The sequence below is a fragment of the Peromyscus maniculatus genome, chromosome 9 (genome assembly GCF_049852395.1).
Source record: "Peromyscus maniculatus bairdii isolate BWxNUB_F1_BW_parent chromosome 9, HU_Pman_BW_mat_3.1, whole genome shotgun sequence".
NCBI lineage: Eukaryota > Metazoa > Chordata > Mammalia > Rodentia > Cricetidae > Peromyscus > Peromyscus maniculatus.
Genome location: NC_134860.1, coordinates 118,355,828 through 118,378,839, shown reverse-complemented (window position 1 = coordinate 118,378,839; position 23,012 = coordinate 118,355,828). Strand labels below are relative to the sequence as shown.

The following is a 23,012-nucleotide window of genomic DNA, read 5'->3' as shown; positions in this document are numbered from 1 at the left end:
TTTTGCTTTATGATATGGCCAAAGAGGGCCAGGGAGCAGAATGTGACAGTTTGAATGAGCATGACCCCCATAGACTCATATATTTTGAATGTCTGGTTACCAGGGAGCAGAACTGTTTGGGAGGGATTAAAAGTATTAGGTGGTGTGGCCTTGCTGGAAGTGTCACTATGGGTGGGCTTTGACATTCCAAAATCCCACATCAGGCCTAGTCTCTCTCTAGCTGAGGATCACGAGGTAAAGCTCTCAGCTATTGTTCCAGCGCCATGCTTGTCTGCACACTGCCATGATGGTGATGGATTAAGACTGAAACTGTAAGCAAGCGTCCAAATGAACGCTTTCCTTTTTAAGAATCAACTTGGTCATGCCTTAAACTTATGAGTAAGGAAATTAACGATTCGGGGTTGTAGCTGGAGAGTTTTCTCTCTGGGTCCCGCCAAGCCCCAGCAATCCAACAGTCCACTTATTGTTTCCCTCTGCCTTCCTGTTCTCTCAAATCTCCTGTTAGTCCCGCCTATACTTCCTGCCTGGCTACTGGCCAATCAGTGTTTTTATTGACCAATCAGAGCCAACACATTTGACATACAGACCATCCCACAGCACAGGGTGATGCCTGAGTCCCCATTGCTGACGTGAGAAGAATTTTTGAGTGGGTAAAGGTTGCTCCCTAAGGCGACCCACCTACCTTGCAGGATGCCTGGGTGTGGTAGTCTGCCCGACCCCCTATGTTAAAGAAAATCAGAAAGTTGACAAAGCTGTCTGCATAGCTGTCCTGAGACTGCATCCTCTGTGTGCTGTGGGATGTCCTGTATGCTGTAAATATATGTAGCTATGATTGATTGATAAATAAAACACTGATTGGCCAGTAGGCAGACAGGAAGGATAGTGTAGGCAGGACAAGGAGAATGCTGGGAGGTGAAAGGCTGAGGCAGGGAAATGCTGCCAGCTGCCACGAGAAGCATGATGTAAAATACTGGTAAGCCACGAGCCATGTGTCAAGGTATAGATTTATAGAAATGGGTTAATTTAAGATGTAAGAACAGATAGCAAGCAGCCTGCCACGGCCATACAGTTTATAAGTAATATAAGCGTCTATGTGTTTATTTTATAAGTGGGCTGCAAGTCTGTGGGGACTTGGTGGGACCCGGAGAGAAACTCTCCAGCTACATGTGTGGTCAGGGGCTGTCTTCCAAATAAACCATGTTTATCTGCTCTCCCCACCCCCCGCCCCCGCCCCCAAAATCAACTTGGTCATGGTGTCTCTTCATGGAAATAGAACATGGGTGTTCAGGGCATGTGTTTGCTGTCAAGCCTGACACTGAATTTGATTCCTCTGTCCCACTTGTCCTCTCTTCTCTATACCCACATCATGGCATACATGCTCAGATCTGTGCATTCAATCCATGTAATAAAAAACTCAGGCACTTACCTGGCATGTGTAAGGCGCTGGGTTTAACCCATGGCACACAGGTTAATCTTTCCTTATGGGAATTTGTTTCCAGTTATGTTGGATTGCTACTACCAACTTCCTGCAAGGATGTCACAATAGACACTTTAGAGGGGCAAAGGGGGAAAGCTATTCACTCTTGACTTAAATGGCTAGCCAATCTAGGCTGGGTTAAGTAGAGGATGTTCACTGCTCAGAGTGCTTCCCTGCCTGAGTCCTCCCCATCAGAAAGACATGGATACTTACAAGAATGCCTATTTCCTTGTAGAGAGGGTTGTAAATGAAGTCAAGCAAATGTGCTTGTCTGGATCAAGTATGAAAGGTTTTTCATTCAGAAGAACAGGAGCAACAACAGACTTTTCACTGATTGTTTTCTAAGCCTGTGAATTGTGAACAAGTTCCTAGTGGCCCATTCAGTGAAAATAAGCAAAACAGCCACACTAGTAAGGCGTTAAAGCTATGGAGACTGTCCGATCCATCTAAGCACCCATCCCAGCACTCAGGAGGCAGAGCCAGGCAGATCTGGGGCCAGTCTGATCTACAGAGCGAGTCCCAGGACAGCCAGGGCTACGCAGAGAAACCCTGTCCACTATAATCTAAGCACCCATGTACTTTTGTCATGTAGGACTGAAGAAGCATTTTCCACCCTCTACATTACTGGATCTGAAGAAATTAAGCTGGATCTTTTTTAGAAATGACAGCAAACTTTTCAGTAGGTGTTCCTAAGTTCTCCATGGTGTTAATCAAACCTAGGGCTTCCCATATGCTAAGAAAGCAGTCTACCACCACACTACATCCCAGGTCCTTGCTGGTTGGTATCTAGAAATGATTCACTGGGCCATGGCCCCAAGACAGGGGTGTTAACTGTCATCAAGATAATTACAGCTAGTACCCAATTCAGTACTTGAGTTAAATCATCCCAATTATCACCAACACTCGGGAACACACAAATTAGGAAACCTTTGGAGGTACTGCCACTGTTCTGGACCTCACAGAAGTTAGTGTGGCTTTGGTGGGGTGTTGCTAAAGCCACAGGTCTAGGCAGTTTGGGGAGGGGCAGAGAGCCCTGGGAGTGGACCTCTTCCATCTGCAGTCAGCTATGGGGACTTTGAGGCAGCCAGGACCCCACTTGTATCCGCTCTTGCTTTGTACTCCTCTGCTGGACTTCATAGGGTTTACCCTTCAGTGGAGCTCGGCAGGCCACCAGGGGCAGCTGCACGCCAGCTGGGCACTTCCTTCAGCTCTGACTCCCAGCCTCTGGAGTTCTGGATCCCTGGTGAGGCAGAAGGAAGCGGTGGCACCTAGCAGACACCTTCTACCCCCCCCCCCCCACTGTCCAGGCCAGTCTCTCCTTAAGGAGCACCTCCTCTCAGTGTGACTCCACTTCTTGCTAGCTCTCCATTGTTTTCTTCAGACACTTGCAACGTAGGCGTCTGGCTTTTCCTACATGGACTGGGGCAATCTTTTCCTATGAGAACAGTTCATGGACACCAGACGGAAGGCTTGTGTTTTTGAAGAAAGAACCTTTTTCATTTTTCTGATGCTCTGGGAATGCACCCAGGGCCTTGCATGTGCTTGCCCGGCACCTTACCACTGAGATGTCCAGCAGGAATCAACTGTGAAACTGTGACTTGTGCCACAGCCTGCTCAGAAGTTTCGGCTCTTCCTTTTACTGAAGATTGAGCCCAGGGCCTCACACTTGCTAGACAAGTCACAAACTGTAGCACCAGTCTTCCTTTAGAGTATGGGTCTCATGTTGCTGGATGTTATTTTCTGAGACAAGGATCTCAAGTTGCTCAGGCTAGCTTCCAATTTGCTATGTAGCCAGAGATGACCTTAAATTCCTGATCCTGTCTGAAACACATCTGGTTTACACAGGCCTGAAGCCAGGATTCATGCATACCAGACAAGCACTGAACCAGCTGAGCCGCTTCCCCTGAACCCACAGTCTCAGGGGCTGGCAAGATGGCTCAGTGGGTAAAGGTGCTTGCTGCCAAGGCTGGCAGTCTGAGCGGGCCTGGAACTTACACAGTGGAAGGAGAGCCAACTCTGGTAACTTGTCCTTTGTCCTTCATGCAACACCACAGAACATGCAATATTAATAAATGTACTAAAAGAATTAAAACAAAACTCTAGCAACTTGTCCTGACCTCCATATGACACCATAGAACATGCATGTTTATAAATGTACCAAAATAGTAATTAAAACCAATAAAACTCTATTAGGAGCTTGAGAGATAGCTCAGTGGTTAAGAGCATGTACTGGCTCTTACAGAGCACAGGAATTTAGTTCCCAGCACTCACAACTCCCAGGATCTGATGCCCTCTTCCGACCTCCTCAGGACTGCAGGCAAAGAGTACCCAGACTTACATACACAGCAGGCTAGCACTCATGCACAAAACAAAGCAAACAAGTCCCATAAAGACGAAGAGAGGAAATGGATGCAACAATAATCTAGGCAGATGGGGCAGGGCTGAGGGAAACATTTAGTTGGCTACTTAGCCTTTTGAATTGTCTACTTGTTGATAATCCTTCAAGACAATAAATGCTTGGTTACTATAAACAAATGCTTACCAATTGTGCATCCCCCATTTATTAGGAGACCAGTTGCATCAAGAGTATTTATTTACTTATTGACATTTGCTAAGCCAAGCTACAACCTGAACTGTGATAAAGGTGCCTCGCATTACAGAGTATCCAGTTACCACTGAGAGACAGTTTTACTTCTAATTTACAGCATTAAAAATACTAAAAAATTGGGTTATGCTGAGTGTGCACTGTTACAAAATTTTCAGAAATGGTAGAGCCATACAGTTACTCCCTCCAAAAGTTTGAATTCATAAAATGTCCCACTCACTGGCATGCAAGGCCACTTAAGAGTGGTACAGACAGGGAAAAACCACAAATTCCCCCATCCAAGTGTGTATAACCAGGTAACATAAAGAACCTAGTCACCGGGCATCTTAGTTGAGTTGGTTGTTTCATGCACACAGAGGTCCCTCCCTAGTACCTGTCCTCCCCACCTCAATTCAATGCCAGTCTTGCGCTTGCCGGTTGGCATGTGTACCACCAATGCACTTCTCAGGGCTCGTGGGCCTTGCTGGTGCTTAATGATCCCACTAGTGCTTGATGCGAAGGTACCTGCTCTCACAAGTACTTAGCCCAGTGCAAACACTAGCTCTCTCCAAACATCTCCTGACCACACTACCACCCCTACTTGGCAGGTGGGCCATGTTTCTCATGAGCTTCTTTTCTGAGAGTGCAGGAGCACTCTAGTAAACAGAAGCCCAATCCACAGTGCACGGGCACCAGCACCCAGCCCTGCCTCAGGCTGGAGCAGAGAGAGCTGCTGCACCACCGGTGCCTGCTTTCCTCCCCAGGGAACACAGTACCAAGCTCCCTTCTCCAAGAGGCCCAGAGCACCCGCTGGAAGCACTGACTACTGCCGAAGTCACTGACATATATATTTTCTGCCAGATCCCGCAGTATCCAGACTAACCATGCGGTAGTTAGAAGCTGAACATTTAGTCTAAGGACACGCGCTAACCAGTGAGCTGTCTAAATAGAATCCATTTTATCTTCCATTTCATTCCAAATTTTGTTTTAATGAAGTAATGCAAATCATTTAAAGAAAGAAATGTTTAATTTTAAATTCTGATTTATGCATAAAACTCATTTTTTATCACAGTTAAATTTAGTATAAACTATGAAAATGTTAACACTGAGGTTTCAACAGAAATCTATTAAGATCCCTTAGAAAATTATTTAAAGAAACAACAGCTAGTCAGTTACTGTTCTGAGATTAACACATAAAGAAAAAAAATTTCATTTTACTGAGCTTTTCAGTAAATAATTTTAGCCATAATACCTGTAAAATTAAAAAATTCAATGCTGTGTGTGGCTCTACAGTAATTACAATCTGCAATGAAAATACTAAGCCAAAATCTTGTTTATCTAGTAAGAACAATCCTAGTTTTTAAAAGCTGGCTGAATTTGCAAACCTTAAGAATACCAGTTGTGAACAGAATAGTCATATAAGTGAGCTTGAATTACCGTGAAGACTGCAAAGACAGGACACATTTTCAAGGCTGTACTGCAGAGAAAATGTGGAGGAAAAACACTCAGAACCAGAACTATCCTTTAAAAAAATATCAGGTCACTCTCTATGAAAACAGGAAAGGAATCACAGGCAGACATACTAAGTTTTACACAAGCCTCTTTGTATTTCAATGCTGTTTATTGAGGAGTGAACGAGACCACTGCAGACATGCCAACGACACTTCACATTCAAGGGCCGATGTGGGACAGCCTCCATACTGAGTCACTGCATAAGCCCTCTGGGGGAAAGAGCCAACAGTGACATCCAGTGACAGCCTCAGGCTTGCTTGTCATCAGCTGTTTTCGGCTGGTTGGCTGGGTAAAGGCTTCTTTCTACCCCACACAGATCTCACTCCACTTTATAGAATGAACACTAGGTTGTCTCCCAGTCTGTTTAACACACGTCTATGTGGATTAACTGATCTGGATTTCCGTAAGTTTCTTTAGGTCTAGTGAGGAAAGGAACTGTTTCCTCTTTGCCTTTGCACGGTGGGACACAGCAATAGAAAAATACTCCGCAGTGCTCCCATGGGCTCACGGGGATCTCCTCTGTGGTCAGAGGAGATCCACGGCAGTCCACTCCGCACACAAGGCTGCTTTTCCTGTGTGCGCGGCTCCGGAAGAATGGCCTACACACAACACTACTGCTCTCTTGCTCAAAAACAAAACAAAGAAACCTAAACAAAAGGGTAAACGTTTATTTGGAGTTAGTTTTCTGGCAGGTGGTATTAAGGCCCGTCAGGCAGAGTTCAGGAGCTCCTGTATGGCTGCCTGCTGCTCCGGACTGAGTTGTGCTATGCATTCAGTCCACAGTCCTCCAGAAGTCTAGGGAGAAAGTGCATACATTTTAGACAGTGGTCACGTCAGTGTTTCAGTAACAGCAGGCACAGACTACAACAGTGCCCAGACACTCTAGAGCTTAACTTGATGATTATGGTAAAACTAAGAAATCTGTTCATTTCTTCAAAGTTCATTTTATTTACAGAAATTTTTCTTTGCTTCTAAATCAATAAAATTATCCCATTAGCTGGCACCTTAGATCAACCTATATACTACATGAAGTCAAAGTAAGTCACTTATATTTTTTTTGGTTCTGACAACTCATTAATAAACTGCATCTTTCTTTCCTTCAGATATTCTGAAAATGACCATCTGCTACATACTAGGACTTAATATGCTCAAGCTGAAGATGAAGACTTTGCCTCTGACAGTGAGAACAAAAGGGTAGAACATATTAATAACCCATTTCAAAGCTTCCTGATTTAAAAATACAATTTCCGCCTCTCATTAAATGTTAGTTCCTAATGTAGATTAAAAGCCAGCAGAGCCCCTGACACTGTGATTAACTTACCCCCTGTCCAGTTCAACCCATCCAGCTTACCTGTACTTGGCGAACTACATTGGCCAGGCGTTTGGCACAGGGGTCTTCATGTTTAATGGCCTCATGCATTTCTCCTTCCGCAATTATACTGAATATTTTGGGTAGGTTGGTATTGTTTGGGCCAAGAACAATTGGGTGATTACTGACAAAAGAAAATCAAACACCTTTATAAATAAAATTTGTGAGAGGAATTCCTCACGATCAATCACACTTCCCTCTGCTGCTCTGTACACAACAGTTACGTGGTTCAGTAGGAAGAGAGCCAGCTGGTCCGACTGACTCAGTGGGCCTGCAGCTCTCCTGTGGAACTCGGGGAAAAGCACTCGGCTCATCTCTCAGGTTCTTTTCAGGCAGGCAAGAGAACCACACGCTCCGTGTTAGAACCGTCTGCACTGCGTCACAACACAAGGAACCAACAGCACAAACAAGCCCCAGGACAGTCCATTTTTTGTTTGGTTTTGGTTTTTCAAGACAGAGTTTCTCTGTGTAGTTTTTTTGGAGCCTGTCCTAGATCTCACTCTGTAGCCCAGGCTGGCCTTGAACTCACAGAGATCCGCCTGCCTCCTGAGTGTTAGAATTAAAGGCGTGTGCCACCACTGCCTGGCAACCAAGACAGTCTTGTCTCAAGTCTGTAAACCCAGCAGAGGCTGAGGAGGACTGTCAAGGTCAGCGTAGGCAACTTAGTGAGACCCTGTTTCAAAGAATAAAAAGAGGGTTCAAACATGGAGCGTTTTGCCCAGCACAAGTGAGACTCCTAGGTCTGGTCACTAGTATCACAAAACAAAAGAACAAACCTCATGACATTACCAAGAATAACATTTGTTGCAAACAGTTTCAAAAGGGTCATTTGGGTGTTTTAAGAGTAAACGAGGGGATAAACTTTAGGCAGGCGTAATGGAAAGAAACGTTAATAGTGAATTTGAGGGGAAGTCACTGACAGTTGTCACTTCGAAGGAGACCAAACAGCCTGAGGACTGCTATTACAGACACAAGACAGTGCAGTCTGTGGGGGACTATCACACTCCTCAGGAGGACCTACCTCCGTAGGGACATACAGTATTTATCAAGCTGAATCAAGCAGGCATGAAGGAACATCCTAAAAAATTCCAGGAATTCTACTGGATAGATGAGTGAACCAAACTCTATCGGAAATTAGCAGTGAAAGTCAAGATCAAAGTCATGGTTAGAGGCTGCAGAATAAAAGGGACGCCAAGGAATTGCTTCGACCCCGACGTTTCTAAAGCCACTGCTGCTGCAGCTTAAACACTCAGGGTACAAAACTGAGTAAGTGACATCATAGCCCAGCATCAGATCACAGTGCCTGCCTGGTGAACCCTTACAGCACAGCTGTTAGCCTCCACTTCCTTTTTGAGACTTTTGCTATGTAGGCAAGGATGGCCTTGAACTTGCAGCCATCTTGGCCCCCTCAGCCTCCTCAGTGCTTTGATTCTAGTATGTGCTATCATACCTGGCTACCACCAACTCTTGATCCATACAGCAAATGTAGTGAGCAACAAAACAGTTGATGGTAACTTTCTTCCAACAGTATTTGCTAACATGATTCTCCAAAGAACTCTAAGTCAGATCTTTATACAAGGGCTAAAGTGTGACAGGCCTTACAAGCAAGTATTACTTCAAATATACACAACCCACCGCTGGCCACAAGTGAGGTTCAACCTCATAGCTTTCTGGGCCAAGGAAAGAAAGAACGCCGGCCTTATTTCTGTGCTTGCATACCTTTCAATCAGGTCGCACAGATAACTGAAGGTCTGGACAGCTTCCTCTTTATCTTCATGTAGAGGAAGCCAAGACAACCAGTGTGGTAAGACTTCTTCAACGTTTACACAGTCAGGCTTGAACTTCATGATTTTCCCCACTGCGGAGATGCAGTTCTCTGTAGCATTGACATTTTCTTTGGTCTTAGAATCTGCAGACTGAATAACTCTTACAAGCAGTGGTAGTGCTTCTAAAACAAACATGTAAAAACAGGTCAGGTAAACTTCATGTTGATGCAGATGAACATAAATGTCCCCAACTTTGGTCCAGTTGCTAACTGCTCAAGTGTGAGGAAGCCTATGTGCTTGGCTTTACTCTCACGGGACTGTATGTAAGAGAAGGGACACTAAGCACGGACAGGCACATCAGGGCTGCGATTGAGCGCCTGCCCACCCCTGCAGCCTCTGCTTCTACTGCCTCCACCCAGGCCTTACACTCCAGCACTGACAACCTCCACTCCCCTGCAGAAGCTCCTGCAGGAAGGGTGACACGTGCTTTCATTCACGGTACAGTTTGTGCTATAGATGGGAGAGGGGGATAAAATTAAAAACCAGAGACGGGTGGGTGGCTAGAGGAGAATAAAGCAGAAATCGGAACAGAATGCTTCCAGGTGTGGTGAGAACAAGGTTGGGCTGAAGGGTTGCCCGGAATGAAATGCACAAAGCAGAACGTAAGTACCTGTACAGAAAGGGCGGTAGTTATCTCCACCATATTGTGCCATGACGCCAAGGCCGTATGCCGCAGCTTGCCTGACTTCCGGGCTGTTGTCACACACATACTGGAGCATTGGCCTTAAGAAATATTCTGCATACTTAAATGAGGCTGGACTACAGTGTTCTATGACATCATCGAAGATGCACAATCCCCATTGTCTGTCTGGCCATGGTCTATGTGGACACTATAAAAGAGATTCCCCTTTAAGTACTAAATACTGGGACAAAAATTGCAAACAATTCATCAGGAACTATCTGCCTACAGAATGAATCCAATACAGGAAATGGAAACATAGTAACCACTTCTTACAACAAAAACATTGGAAGGAATACATACATTTAAAGTAACTTCACAGTACAGAACTTTTATGATTTGTAAGAGTCCCACAATATGACCACATACTGCAGGAGAAATTGACAGGGCAGAGATGTTCACACATTTACTTTGTAAGAAAAAAAAAGGTAGGCGGTAGAGGAGGGAGGCATCCAAGTACATAGTACTGTGTAATTCCTGCAACCCAGGAGGCTAGGGTAAGAGGATCACTTGAACCCAGGAGTTAACGACCTCCAACTGGGCCTGGCCGCAAAGGCCTATAGTCCCAGCTTCTTAGGATGAAACAAGAGGATTCCAAGTTCCACACCAGTCTGGGCTACTTAGCAAGACTGTATTTCAAAAGTAGAGTAACAAAATGGGGTGTGTGTGTGTGTGTGTGTGTGTGTGTGTCTGTGCTTGCCAGGCACGGGCATCCTCCTGGAGGCTACACCCTACTATCTGAGGGTGGCTGTTAATGTATAAGAAGGAAGCTGTGCACGTGTGGGAGCAGAGGTGCGAAATCCACTTGTGCTTACTTTGCTAATTGTTCCAAATTGTAACCTCTGTAAGGTATTTAAAAATCAAGTAGATAAACTGACCAACCACAGGCCACGATTGCAGACTGTACATAGTAAAGACCCTTCTGTTTCTTGAGAGGATATAGAAAACGTACAGGGAAATGCACTAAGCTGGATAACTAAAAAAGTATGATGCAAATTCCACCTCTGAGGCCCATTTCTAACAAGTGTAAGACATTATATGCAGCAACGAGAGTTCGAGGTTAACTATTTATTCAAAAAAGCTCATAGGTGGTTAATACTTACAATCAGGTTGACAATTAATGGAAGCAGTTGTTCAAACCACGGCAACACCTTTTCTTTGTAGCTACTGAATATTGAGTGTAAAATATCTGACACTTTAGTCAGAATATAAACATCATTATCGTCCTAAAAAAGAAATACAACACGCAGCCACATGGGTTAGAAACTATTTGCTTGAGAATCAGCAGCAACACCTATAAAATCCGGGAAATGAATGTTTCCCCTGTTAAGACTATTGAGAAGCTGGAGGCTGGAGTGACCTTGGGGGCTGCCACTAAGTCTCCACCACGGGAAAGGAGGCACAGACACCAAGTGCTACGCTCACTGCCTGGGAACTTCTTATGTTTGAGTAGGCTGGTGAGTAGGCTGGTGAGGGCATGGGGTAGGCAGCAGTGCAGGCCTAGGCACATGGACACACGGACAATGGAGGCACACGGGCATGAGCACAGCCTACGAGAGGCACCACACACACAGATGCCGGCTCTGCCCATCTTAACAATTAGGCTGGATGAAATGACTGAGAAACACCGTAAAGAAAGCTGCTGAGGCTGGTGGTGCAGACAGGCTTGTGATCCCAAACACTTCAGAAGCTGAATAAAGAGGATCCCAAGTGCAAGTCCAGTGTGGGCAACAGCTGGAAATAAAAGCCCTTCTTCCCAAGGCTAGAGATAACAATCCAGGGGCAGAATGCTTGCCTACAATGCACCGAGCCTTAGTGCCAACTGCCCCCGACTGTCACCAGTCACTCTAGCCAACCCTGGACATGGAACACCACCAACATGGGCAAATGGTGGTTGTGAGCAACAAGTATTTAATCTATGGCATCTGATGTGTGAGACACTGAAGAAAAAAGTTCATTTCAAAAGACATTCTAGAAATACCGGCTTCTCTGCCCACGATAACAGAGTCTATCAGACTAGGGTACTGGAAGGTAACTAGAAACTGAAGCATTTAAAGAGTTAAGATGCAAATGCTCATTCAATTGAAGTCGGAAGGGAATAATTTACCTCATCTTGTAGTGACTCCTCAACCTGTTCATCATAGTCTTCATCTTGTCTTTTAACTTGCCGCAACTCTTGATTTTTGAAGTGTTCCTCGAGCTTGGCCTTCAGGATCCCCCCCAGCTCCTCGAAGTGCTCACTGTTCAGGCATCCATCACCCATCACTTCTATGCACTGAGCAGGGGAGACAAAGGACCACAAGTCACCACCCCAGACCAAAGACCACTGAGTAAGGGCACACTTAGCTGTACTTGGGGGACAGCATTTCCAACAGAGGTGTCGGAGACAAAACTCCTTTCGGACCTATCGTACGTGTCAGGCTGAGGATCCAGAGCCAGAACGTCATCCACCTCCTACCATACCCATCTACTTCTGATACCAACAGATGAAAAGGGAAAGAGGCGTTCACGGGAGGATCTAGACATGAACGGTGCAGTGTCTGCAGTTAGAAGCATCGGACTTTCATCTGGGATCCTGGGAACGTATACCAACTGCTTGATGCAACGGAAGCTACAACTTTCCAAGAACCATTAAGGACCCCTTTGTAACTGTCTGTATTTATCCCACCTCTAACAATCCTTCTAGTGTAATCTCACTATTTCTCAAAAGCTAACTTCCCAACCAACAAAAATTATACCAAAATTTCAAAACAAAAAAAATTGACATTTTCAGCAAAAAAAAAAAAAAAAAAAAAAAGGTTTATTATATATATGAAAAAAAATCTCCCTAATTTAGTCAGCAGAGAATTACATAAACACGGCTTATAAAACAGGAGGGGGATATTCAGAGACAACATTCACCTTCGCAAAAGAGTGCATTATTTCCGAGAGGACATCTGAATCAGGCTCCGTGCCAATAGCCTTGATGAGAGCATCACACATGAAGTGCCACATCTGTGTGAGATACTCGGGACCCCGAACTCGGGCACACTCCAGCAGAAGAGGCATGGACTCTGCCGCCGCCACTCGGACCCGTTTTATCGTTAAGGAAATGCACCAAGGGGCCTTTGGAGTATCCCAGCATTCCACCTACATGCTAAGAACATTATGTTAGCAGGAAAGGGGAAATGGGTACAAAAACAGCCAAGGCTCCCTGACCGTCTGCACAGCACAGCAGTGTGTGTGGTAACAGTGAAGGGCCTCTCACGGTTCTGCTCTGCAGTGTATGCAATGGAATCCACAACTTTCCTAAAAAAAACTACTAAGGACTCCTCCTATGTGGAATTCCCTGGTCTTCCTTGAAGCACCAAGTGGCTCTTCCCTATCTAATATCATTTATAAAATAAAAAGCCCTGGCAACCTCTTCTCAAAAGTAATTCTAGAAGCCAGGGGCTGGAGAGATGGCTCAGCTGATAAAAGTATGAGCTGCTTTTGCAGGACTGGGGTCCAGTACCCCGAATCCATGCGGTGGTTTCTAACCATTCCTAACTCCAGTTCCAGGGGAATATAATTTCTTCTGATCTCCATGGGCACCAGCATACATGTACATATTCATTCAGGTAAAACATTAATATACATAAAGTAAAAAGATTTAAATACTAAAAAAAAGTTAAAAATATTCTAGGGGCTGGTTAAGTGGTTAAGATCACTGGCTTCCAAAACACACAGGTTTGATTCTCAGTACCCACATGGTGGCTCACACCATTTGTTGACTCCAGTTCTAGGGGGTCTGATGCCACCTTCTGGCCTCCTTTGGGTAATGCGCACACACACACTGCTTCCTCTGGTGTGGCTCACCAGGAATCTGCTGGCATAGCTCTCTCTCTAAGGACACTGATGACATCATACTGTCTGAGGAACAGAGGTTGGTCTGGTTTTCTTTTACCTACTTTATGGAACAATGTGTGTGGGAATTAAGAACAAATACCCACATGTATTAATTAGGTCTATCAAGAACTTGAGGATGAAAACATTTACTGCAGATTTACTAAGATGTCCCTCAGACGTGTTATGCACATTAGTACTATAGGAGTCTCTCTCAGAAAGAGATGTATCAGTGGGTATCCAACAAGTACTGTGGACATTTGTTCATAAAATGTCAGCCTGTACAAATCTTAGTAAGGTCACAGAGGACTGACTATAGCATGGTTAACATTTTGTCTTTCATGCTTTTCAAGAAATGAAGGCACACGAGGAGCCAAGAACATACAGCCAAGTTAGAGCAAATGAACAGCAATTCAGGTAACTCAAGACACTACAGCTTTACTACATCCAGACATGTTTTGTATTCAATCGTTGAAGGATATCATCATGGAAATAAAATTTCAGCAGAGGGACCATCAGTTTGACAACCTGTTCAGTGTATTCCACAAAACCTTCCTTTAATTCCTTAGCATAGCAAACCTGAAAGAAAGGAAATCAAGGTCCACGTTATAGGGTTTCAAAAAGTTAACCCTGACCATGTCGCTTGACACAATTGAAACCAGACAAGTTCAGCTTTTCTTCTAATGCCGTAAGCACATCTGTGCTCATTTAATCCAACGATATTCTCAGCCACCTACTACAGACTTGCCCCAAATAGACAAAGTCCATAAAACCCTGCATTCCCAAAGCCTCTGCTGCAAACACTCTGATGTGCACACGTCACCCAGGCTGGTGACGGCTCCGGTAACAGCGCTTGCTGTGCAGGCTGATGGCAGAGATCCCCCCTGGATTGTGTGGTGGAAGGAGATCTGATCCCAAAGCCTAGTAACAGGATATTATCATACCAACATCTGGCAAGCAGTTGACTTTTCTTCCAGTCCTGCCGTTTTAATACCAAAACTCTGCTGATCTCCGAGGTTCACAAATTCCCAACCGTCATCGTCACTCATGTTCTCCATGTCCTGGGCTGTTAACAGGTAAGAAGACAGACGTGTAAGAAGAGAAAAAGCAGTGGTGCTGCCGCTGCTTCTGTGCCCAGTAAAGCACTTACTGTCGAGAAGGGCGACTTCAGGCTTGATTGAAGCGGTCTTCATCAGCGGCCCCATAACCACGGGAAGGTACTGCTGGAATTCTTTCCCAAGGATTTTGCACATTCTGGCCCATGCTGAGATCATGTAAGAGATCTGGGGGAAAATTTCAAACAGGCCATAAGACAACAGGTAACTAAGACAGTTAAAGCCGTTTTCCCATCTTGAGGAAACGTAGATTTATCAATGGACATGTTTACATATTTCCCAATGTCACTCAAAATGTTCCAAATCAGCATTCAGGCACCTGTGACCTCTACAATGGGACAGAGCTGGCAGGTGAGGCTTTCCTACGTTTTCCCTATGCAGCAATTATAAGTTCTTCTCTGCTAGCATCCGTATCACTTAGTTGAAAACAAAGGCCAACTTTTAGGCCTTTTTGATCTTTTGGAGGAAGAACATATACTACCTGGCACAGCACCCACAAACACTATTGAACCCACCCCCCCACCCATGTTTAGTGTCATCACAGCAATGCCATGCTTTCTTCTGCTTGGTCCTTCCCGCCCCTGAGTGTGCCCTTCCCATTCTCCTGAAACTGCTTTCTTTTCCTAACTGAGTAAAATCCTATTTGCACATGTCCCACGTTTTCATTATCCGCTTGTGTGTTGATGCAGGCTAGGCTGATTCTACTTCTCCTGGCTATGTTGACAGGAGACGTGACCAACATGGATATGCGAACTACCCAGGGTAGCACGTGGAGCCCTTTATGTCTAGGACTGTAAGCACATCAGACAGCGATATAGTAGCACTATTTTTAGGGTGGTTTTTTTTTTTTTTTTTTTTTCCCCTTCGAGTCAGGGTCTCACTGTGAGGCCCTGGCTGTCCTAGAACTCACTCTGTAGACCAGGCTGGCCTCAGAACTCCGAGATCCGCCTGCCTCTGCCTGAGTGCTGGGTTAGCGTGTCACCACAGCCTGGCCAGACTTCAGTCTGTTAAGAAAGCTCCACACTGACTCCCATAGTGCCTGCACCATCCAACATCCCCAACACCAGTGAATACGGACTCCCCACTCCCCATGTCCTCTAAGTTAATATAATCTAGCATGCTGTCATTCTTTCTTGACAACAGCCATTCTGCCTGGGGGTAAAGCCAAGTGTCAAAGTGGTTTAATTTGTATTGTATTTGTAAAGTCCTTCCACTCCACAAATGCTCTGTGACTGTTTTCTATGCGCCACTCTCCATTTCTACGTATGGTCCTTCCCGCCTTCCTCACAGCCCCTGACCCGTCCACACAAGGACAAATGGTATTTGTTTACATGCTCCCACTCAGCCAAGAAAGGAAAGCACAGGGTATCCTGCCTTTGCACAATGGGGCTCTCCATCTGAGTGATGAAATAATTACAGTAACTCACGGAAGGTTATCCCATGCCTTGTTGACGTCATCACGGTGGGATCAACACTGGTCAGGCCACTATGGTGTTGTCAACACTCACTGAGAAAAACATCAAGAAAGCTTTCCAAAGGAGGAGAGCAAGACTAAACTAAGCCAGGTATGTGCAGGCACGGGGTGTCCCTTCTGCTCATGGAAGTGGGCGTGGAGAGCAGCCACATGCATACCGAGGGCTGAGACTGGGGAGTGACCACACATGTACAGAAGGCTCTGAGACTGTGCAGAGTGCCACATGTGCACGAAGGGCTGAGACTGCTGGTTTTCTGTGTCTCTTCCAACACGGGGAACAAATCCACGGCAAATGGCCAAGAGATGCCCAAAAAACCCACTCTAGTTAGGTAGTTGACAAATGAACCTTTGAGGAAGATCTGGTCCCAACTCCACAGGAGAAATCTACAGTACTGAAGGTGCTGCTCCAGAAGGCAAGAGCAGCCAAGTAGAGAGCCCTCCAGAGCAACAAACCTGAGACTCAGAGAAAGCAGGAGCAACCGACACTGGACTGGGAAAGCCTGGTTCCAGAGGAACAGCCTGGGACCAGTGTCTTTAGGAAAGAGATTAAACTAAGAGCATCAACCTGAAGCTGTCACTCATTTTAAAACTAAGAACATATGGGCTGCATACAGGGCTCAGCAGTTAAGAGCACTTGCTGTTCTTGGACAAGACCTGGGTTCGATTCTCAGCACCCACATGGTGGCTCACAACCATCAACAGGCATACACAAGGTGCGCGCGCGCGCACACACACACACACACACACACACACACCACATAAAGCAAAACAACAAACAAACAAAACAACATTCCCTAAGGCACATCTAGTAAACTGCCTACCTGAGGGTCGTCATCTTCCATATCATTGAAGTCTGTCTGGGTCTTCAACAATAGCTGCATCACATCTGATGCATCTTGCATGAACTAGAGGATATAGGGGAAAAAAACCCATCCATATTATTAATGCCTATCCCATCAGAGATGCACTTATTCTTGCTATCCAATTTTGCTTCTTCTGTAATAATAAAACGGCAAACAGTAACTATTGCCCTCCCACACCCCCAAAACCCAAAACACCCAAACAAACCTCTATCCAGGGCCAGCAAGATGGCTCTGTAGGTACAGGAGCTTGTAGCCAAGCTGATAACCTGGTTCAATCCTCCTGGTCCACATGATGAAAGGAGAGCACTGACTCCCAAGTTACTCAGCTAATCCTCACTGTATGCTGCAGTACTCCCCCACCCTCCCAATAAAGGTTAAAAAAGTGTCTTTTTAAATCTGCTATCTTCCTTTTGGATCAGTCACACAGATAAAATTATTCAGAAAAATTCTTACCTGTATTGTATGCCTAGCATAACGCTCTTTCTAAGAAAACCTACTTTCTTTCTTTCTTTCTTTCTTTCTTTTTTTTTTTTTTTGGTTTTTCGAGACAGGGTTTCTCTGTGTAGCTTTGCGCCTTTCCTGGGACTCACTTGGTAGCCCAGGCTGGCCTTGAACTCACAGAGATCCGCCTGGCTCTGCCTCCCGAGTGCTGGGATTAAAGGCGTGCGCCACCACCGCCCGGCTTGAAAACCTACTTTCAACTGAAGGTAAAAAAGAAATTTCTAATGGCATTAAAATTTAGTTTACAGGTGATGTTATTTCAATAATTAAAGTTAGTTCAAATCTGGGGAGGACATTTTGACTGCTTTACGGAAGTCGCTGTACAAAGACTTTGTGTGACTTCCACTGGCTACAGCTTGGCAGTCTCCACTGTAACCAGTCAGGCAGCATTTCAAAGCTGGTTTAAAGCCAGACATGCAGACTAGGAGAGAAAAACACTGGTTGGCTGAGTCCCCGAGAAACAACTCAAAGGTAAGTAATGCCATGGGCTTTGAGATGGCAAGACAAAGATTCAAGCTGCTAGTGACGAGGGTCAGAATGAGAAGGACATGAGAAGCTGATGTGGTGGGACATGCCTATATCCCAGCACTAAGGCAGGATGACGAGTCTGGTCAGCCCCCACACAGGGATTGGCTGAGGAGAAGCACAGTGGCCAATGAGTCTTCCTATTTTCGGAAACGCCTAACGCACAAAGCCTCACTTTATGATAGCTACTTCTGGATCACCAAGCAACCAGCTTGTTTCTAAGCACACATTTAAGTGAAACAAACCATATGGGTATGAACTACAGATAACTTTCATGATACAGGATGCATGGTGGAAGGGGAAAAGGGACGGAGAATCCTTAATATTGAGCTGGGCGGTGGTGGCAAACACCTTTCATTCCGGCCGTCACTTGGGAGGAGAGGCAGGTGGAGGCTCTGAATTTGAGGCCAGCCTGATCTACAGAGTTCCAGGACAGCCAGGGCTATACAGAGAAACTCTGTCTTGAAAAAACAAACAAACAATAAACAAGAATCCCTAATATAGTAACAATGAAAAACATAGGCAATTATGTATTTCTATATAAAACAGAATGTGTGAAGGGAAGATTAAGGAAAAAAAAAAATCAGCATTCAGAGGACCATTTAGCAGCCAGAAAAAACTCCTCCAGTGACCTCTCAAAGCCCCTGTAGCCAAGTTACAGGAAGCCAATCCAACAGCATACACCACCTACCTTTTCCTTCCCAACCGCCAGACCAATGAGGCTGATACACTCGATAGTCTTCCCCCTCAGAAGCCTCAGCTCCTTCTGGACAGCATTCTCAACAATGTGCTTCAGTGACGGCATAAATAAGTCATAGTAGGGGACAAATTTTTCTTCTGCAGTATCTGCAACTGATGCAATGGATGTCACAACTTGTTCCAAAACTAACTTGGTGCCTTTCTGAATCAGCTGGAAGGAAGACATGACAGAAATCATTTCAGTACCTAATGAATCTCTCAGCCCCTCCTCCCTTCCACAAGTCAGAAGTACACAGCCCTGCTCTATCTCAGACACAAAAGCTTACCTTTTGCTCACTGATTTAAATAAATATTCTATTTTATGCTGTCCTATTGTGTCACTGAGAAAAGTCCCTTTTGTGACTGAATACACCACCCCTACTTGGAGACAGCAGCTTAGGCTATACCCCAAGTCACTGTGTAGCCAAGGCTGACTTCACACCCCCAATCCTCCTTCCTAGAGCTGTGAGCCAGACCCATTCCTTCATTTTTCTGATCCAACCCTCCTGGGATGATCCCTCTGGGGAACTCGGCTTTCCTCTTCCATGTTTCTCTTTCTTAAAGAAAAATAAAGACCCTTTGCTTGCACCAGAGACCTAACGAGTAGAGTTCACCCTGCCTATTGGCAATATTCTACAGCATTCTTTATTGATATCAGGTCAGTGCTCTAGAGGGCCTTCATTTCCCTTGTCAATGGCAACAGCCTTTCTCCTAGGCTACCCCAACACCTCTCAACTCTATTCTCTTCCCAGGACGTCTTAACCAACTCCCCAGCCGAGTCTTTACACTCCACACATGGGGCCCTCTGGGGACTGACAAGATGGATCCTCTTCGCGCTCAAGTTCTCTATCCAAACTCACTTGCAACGCCATGTTGGATCTATTTATTATGGATTTCAGCAACAGCTTGTTCATCCTCAATATGTCTTCATCTTTCTTCAGAAAATAAAAATACTTCCATCTTCATATCGGCCTGCAGTACTCTGACACTGAATGCTTAGGCCGTTGTTTTAATCTCCTTTTGCTAAGGCTCTGAGGCCCTCATTCTCTTTCTCATCCTTGCTCTCTAACCTGTCGCCTGCGCTACGCGCACTGCCGTCTATGATGGGTTTGTCACCTGTGAGCTGTATCAACTTGTGTGGCAGTGTGACTGAGTCCAACAGAGAAAACGAGTCCTTTGTTTCCTGTGCTCAGCATTCCTTTCTTTGGGACAGGGTCAAGGCCTTGAACCTGTGATTTTCTTGTTTCAGTCTCCAAAGTGCTGGCGTTACGAGCCTGTGCTCCCATTTCTGGCTCTTTAGCATACACCTCGTTTTCCCAACAGTAAACAGTTTTCAGTCTTCCTGCATGCCTCTCACAGCCAACAGTGTGATCAGCATGCTGTTGCAGTCTCTCGGCTGTTTCCATGTTGCACCCTGCAGCGGAAACTGTAGCTATCTCCATAATCGGCCACTGTGGTGGCAAACTCCTATAATCCCAGAAATTGGGAGGTGGGCGCAGGAAGATCAGAAACTCCAAATTATTGTTGGCCACAGACACAAACTTAAGGCCATCCTGGACTTAATGGCTCACTGACTCAAAAACAAATGAAAATCATAAATAAAGAAAAAAAGGTATTGTTTTCCAAATGTTGGCCATTTCTGGCACTCTGGTTAGTCAACGTTTTCTCACCCCTACCGACACCATAATCCACACAGATTCATACTTGTCACGCCTCTAATCAAGCCTGAGTGTCTTACTCCTAAATAGCTTTCTCTGTCCCACAGTCTTGTTGGACGTGCCTTACCCATCTAGCCAATCTCATCTCCTCCGCAGAGGCTCTGACAATCTTGAGACTTACCTCCTGAAGTTTGAGGACCATAATGGAATGCAGGTGCTTCACCAGGTTGTCCAAGTACGGAATGAGCAGTGACTTGGGACAGTCTTCGGTGAAGTTAATGAGAGCAGCTGCTGCGTGGGCCTGCACCCTTTGGTTGCCTTGGTCTTCCATGGTTTGAAGCAACGCTGCAATCACCTAGAGAATGAAAGCAAGTGTTTTGAGATGTGCACCCTCCCTTCACAGGGTAGCGGAGGACTTGTTGCATACCTTCTCATGGAATTTCTTTTGAAAACCAGGTGCAAAATCTGTAGCCATCTGACCCACAGCGTTGCAGGCTGCATACCGGACTCTTGGGTGCTGGAACATGTTCCCTTGTGTTAGTAATGGCAACAGACTCCATATGAAACTAAGACAATGATTATAAAATATTTATTGGTACTTACAGGATCCTGGAGGAAAAGCAAGACAAAATTTACAATCTCATTTAGAATTCCTTCCATCTGCTGGTGGCATCCTTCACCAATGGCAGATAAGGCCATTAATCCTGCATGCCGGTATTTCCAGTCAGCTGTGAAAAAGAATTAAACACGAAAGAGCAATAATTAGATGCCCATTCTTATACTAATTCTGGTAGACACAAGTGTAAAAATGATTCTTAATTGGAAAAGAATATTAAAGTCTTTCCTATGGCCACACTATCCTGAAAGAGCCCAGTCTTTTTTTTTTTTTAAATGATTTATTCTTATTTTATGTACATTAGTGTTTTGCCTGCATGTATGTCTATGTGAGGGTGTCGGGTCTTAGAGTTACATACAGTTGTTAGCTGACATGTGGGTGCTAGGAATTGAACCCCAGGCTTCTGGAAGCCCAGTCGGTGTTCTTAACTGCTGAGCCATCTCTCCAGCCTGGAGCCCAGTCTTGTTTGGCCTCAGAGACTAAGCAGGGATGGGCCTCATTAGAACAAATGTCAAACAGACATAGCCCTGCTAGATGTCTAGCCTATGTCAGCCTGGACCCAGCTTGCCATCACCCCCTTCACTCTGCTAATGCTGGGACGACAGGTGGGTCTTCACCCCTGCTTCACTGTCTGACTTTCAGAGTAATATTGCACACAGTTCTCTCTTCCAAAAAAGGAAGACTTTTCCTGGGTTGGGACTATAATTTGCTCAGTGGTAGAGTGCTTACCTACCATATAAAGGCTCTGGGTTCCATCTCAGAGATCAAATAAACAAAAATGCAAAATACAAAACAATTTTTCCCATAAGATTCACCACAAGCAACAAATCCTGGGACTTCCATGCCACAGACCACCATGTTCACTGGTCAGAGACTTACTGATGCCCACAATCACAGTTCTTTAAGGAGAGGCCAAAGAGAAGATGCTCTTCTCCCATGAGTTTTTATTGGATAAACCTCATTTGTATTCTAGCATTAACAATGGCTAGCTGTGGGGCTGGAGAGATGGCTCAGAGGTTAAGAGCACTGCTTGCTCTTCCAAAGGTCCTGAGTTCAATTCCCAGCAACCACATGGTGGCTCACAACCATCTGTAATGAGATCTGGTGCCCTCTTCTGGCCTGCAGCCATATATACAGGCAAAACACTGTATACATAATAAAGAAATAAAATATTTAAAAAAAAAAAAAAAAAACAATGGCTAGCTGCTTTTTGGCGAACATTAATTCAGCACTGTTTATTTTAGTGGACCCCATATATTTGTTTATTGGGTTTATTAAATACAAAATGCAGCTGGGCACTGTGGTTCACAACTTCAATCCCAGCATTCCGGAGGCAGTGGCAGGGGGTATCAGGAATTTAACTAGCCAGCCTTAGCTACACAAAGACCTATCTTAAAAATACAAAGAAGGTCCAACAAGATGGCTCACCAGGTAGTGGCCTGCCACCAAGCCCAATGACCTAAGTCTAGTCCCTTGAGCCCACATGGTGGAAGAAGAGACTTCCATCCACCAAGTTGTCCTCTGTGCCTACATGTGTGTTGAGGCACATATTCATTCCAACACATAATCACCCTGACAATTAAGTTTTAAGTGTAATTTTTTAAATAAAAACAAAAACCTATTTAGAAACTATTTAGAAAAGCGGTACACAATATAATTATCTCTCTGGATCATTAAGTGTTGCACTGCCTCCCCATTTTGGCACTTCTAGTGCTCTCTACCGGAGACAGCCCTGATCCATTACTAACTATTCCTGTTTATTATAGTTCAGTAATCCAGGCTATGTAGCTTCAAATTCTTTGCAGAACAAGTAAGCTGCAGATAAACGCCTAAGATTATAGTAAAGTAATGGTAAGGACGTTTCAGTGCCCAGGAACCCCAAAGTCCTTTCTCAAGGGTTTTACTAGGGAGGTCAGAACTATTTTCATAATACTCTTTTACTCTCCTTTGAAGGACACAATACGACACTCCGGAGACTATGATGTGTGAAGCCTCTGGACCAGACAGACACACTGAAGACCATGAGAACACACCTCACGTACTTAAAACTACCCACATAAATGCAGTGACTCTTGCGACCCTCCTTGTGCTTTGAGAAGTTATTCTTTACAGTAACAGTATTTCTGCAAGGCCTGATGGTGCAGCCTCTACTTCCAGCACCCGGGAGGCAGAGGCAGGTGATCACGAAGTTCAAAGTCAGCTAACCTGGTC

General features: G+C 45.0%; 1 protein-coding gene and 1 non-coding gene across 5 annotated transcripts in view; one reads left to right on the top strand and one right to left on the bottom strand.

Moving 5' to 3' along the window:
- The first annotated feature begins 361 nt into the window (after positions 1 to 361).
- LOC121832495 (U12 minor spliceosomal RNA) lies at positions 362 to 715 on the top strand. Its single transcript, XR_006076141.1, has one exon. It is a non-coding gene; the product is annotated as a U12 minor spliceosomal RNA (small nuclear RNA).
- A 5,506-nt stretch (positions 716 to 6,221) lies between these two features.
- Ipo5 (importin 5) overlaps positions 6,222 to 23,012 on the bottom strand; it is a 50,240-nt gene continuing 33,449 nt past the window's right edge. For all 4 annotated transcript variants that reach the window (XM_076545571.1, XM_076545572.1, XM_076545574.1 and 1 more), the window contains exons 14-28: positions 20,789 to 20,913; positions 20,613 to 20,702; positions 20,367 to 20,540; positions 18,481 to 18,699; positions 16,722 to 16,805; positions 14,462 to 14,594; positions 14,256 to 14,377; positions 13,794 to 13,890; positions 12,349 to 12,521; positions 11,555 to 11,722; positions 10,551 to 10,673; positions 9,379 to 9,598; positions 8,662 to 8,890; positions 6,925 to 7,066; positions 6,222 to 6,368 (exon numbers count right to left, since the gene is read on the bottom strand). In XM_076545571.1, coding sequence (XP_076401686.1) covers positions 6,282 to 6,368; positions 6,925 to 7,066; positions 8,662 to 8,890; positions 9,379 to 9,598; positions 10,551 to 10,673; positions 11,555 to 11,722; positions 12,349 to 12,521; positions 13,794 to 13,890; positions 14,256 to 14,377; positions 14,462 to 14,594; positions 16,722 to 16,805; positions 18,481 to 18,699; positions 20,367 to 20,540; positions 20,613 to 20,702; positions 20,789 to 20,913 — 2,186 coding nt within the window. In that variant the 3' untranslated portion in view covers positions 6,222 to 6,281. The remainder of the gene's footprint in view (positions 6,369 to 6,924; positions 7,067 to 8,661; positions 8,891 to 9,378; positions 9,599 to 10,550; positions 10,674 to 11,554; positions 11,723 to 12,348; positions 12,522 to 13,793; positions 13,891 to 14,255; positions 14,378 to 14,461; positions 14,595 to 16,721; positions 16,806 to 18,480; positions 18,700 to 20,366; positions 20,541 to 20,612; positions 20,703 to 20,788; positions 20,914 to 23,012) is intronic.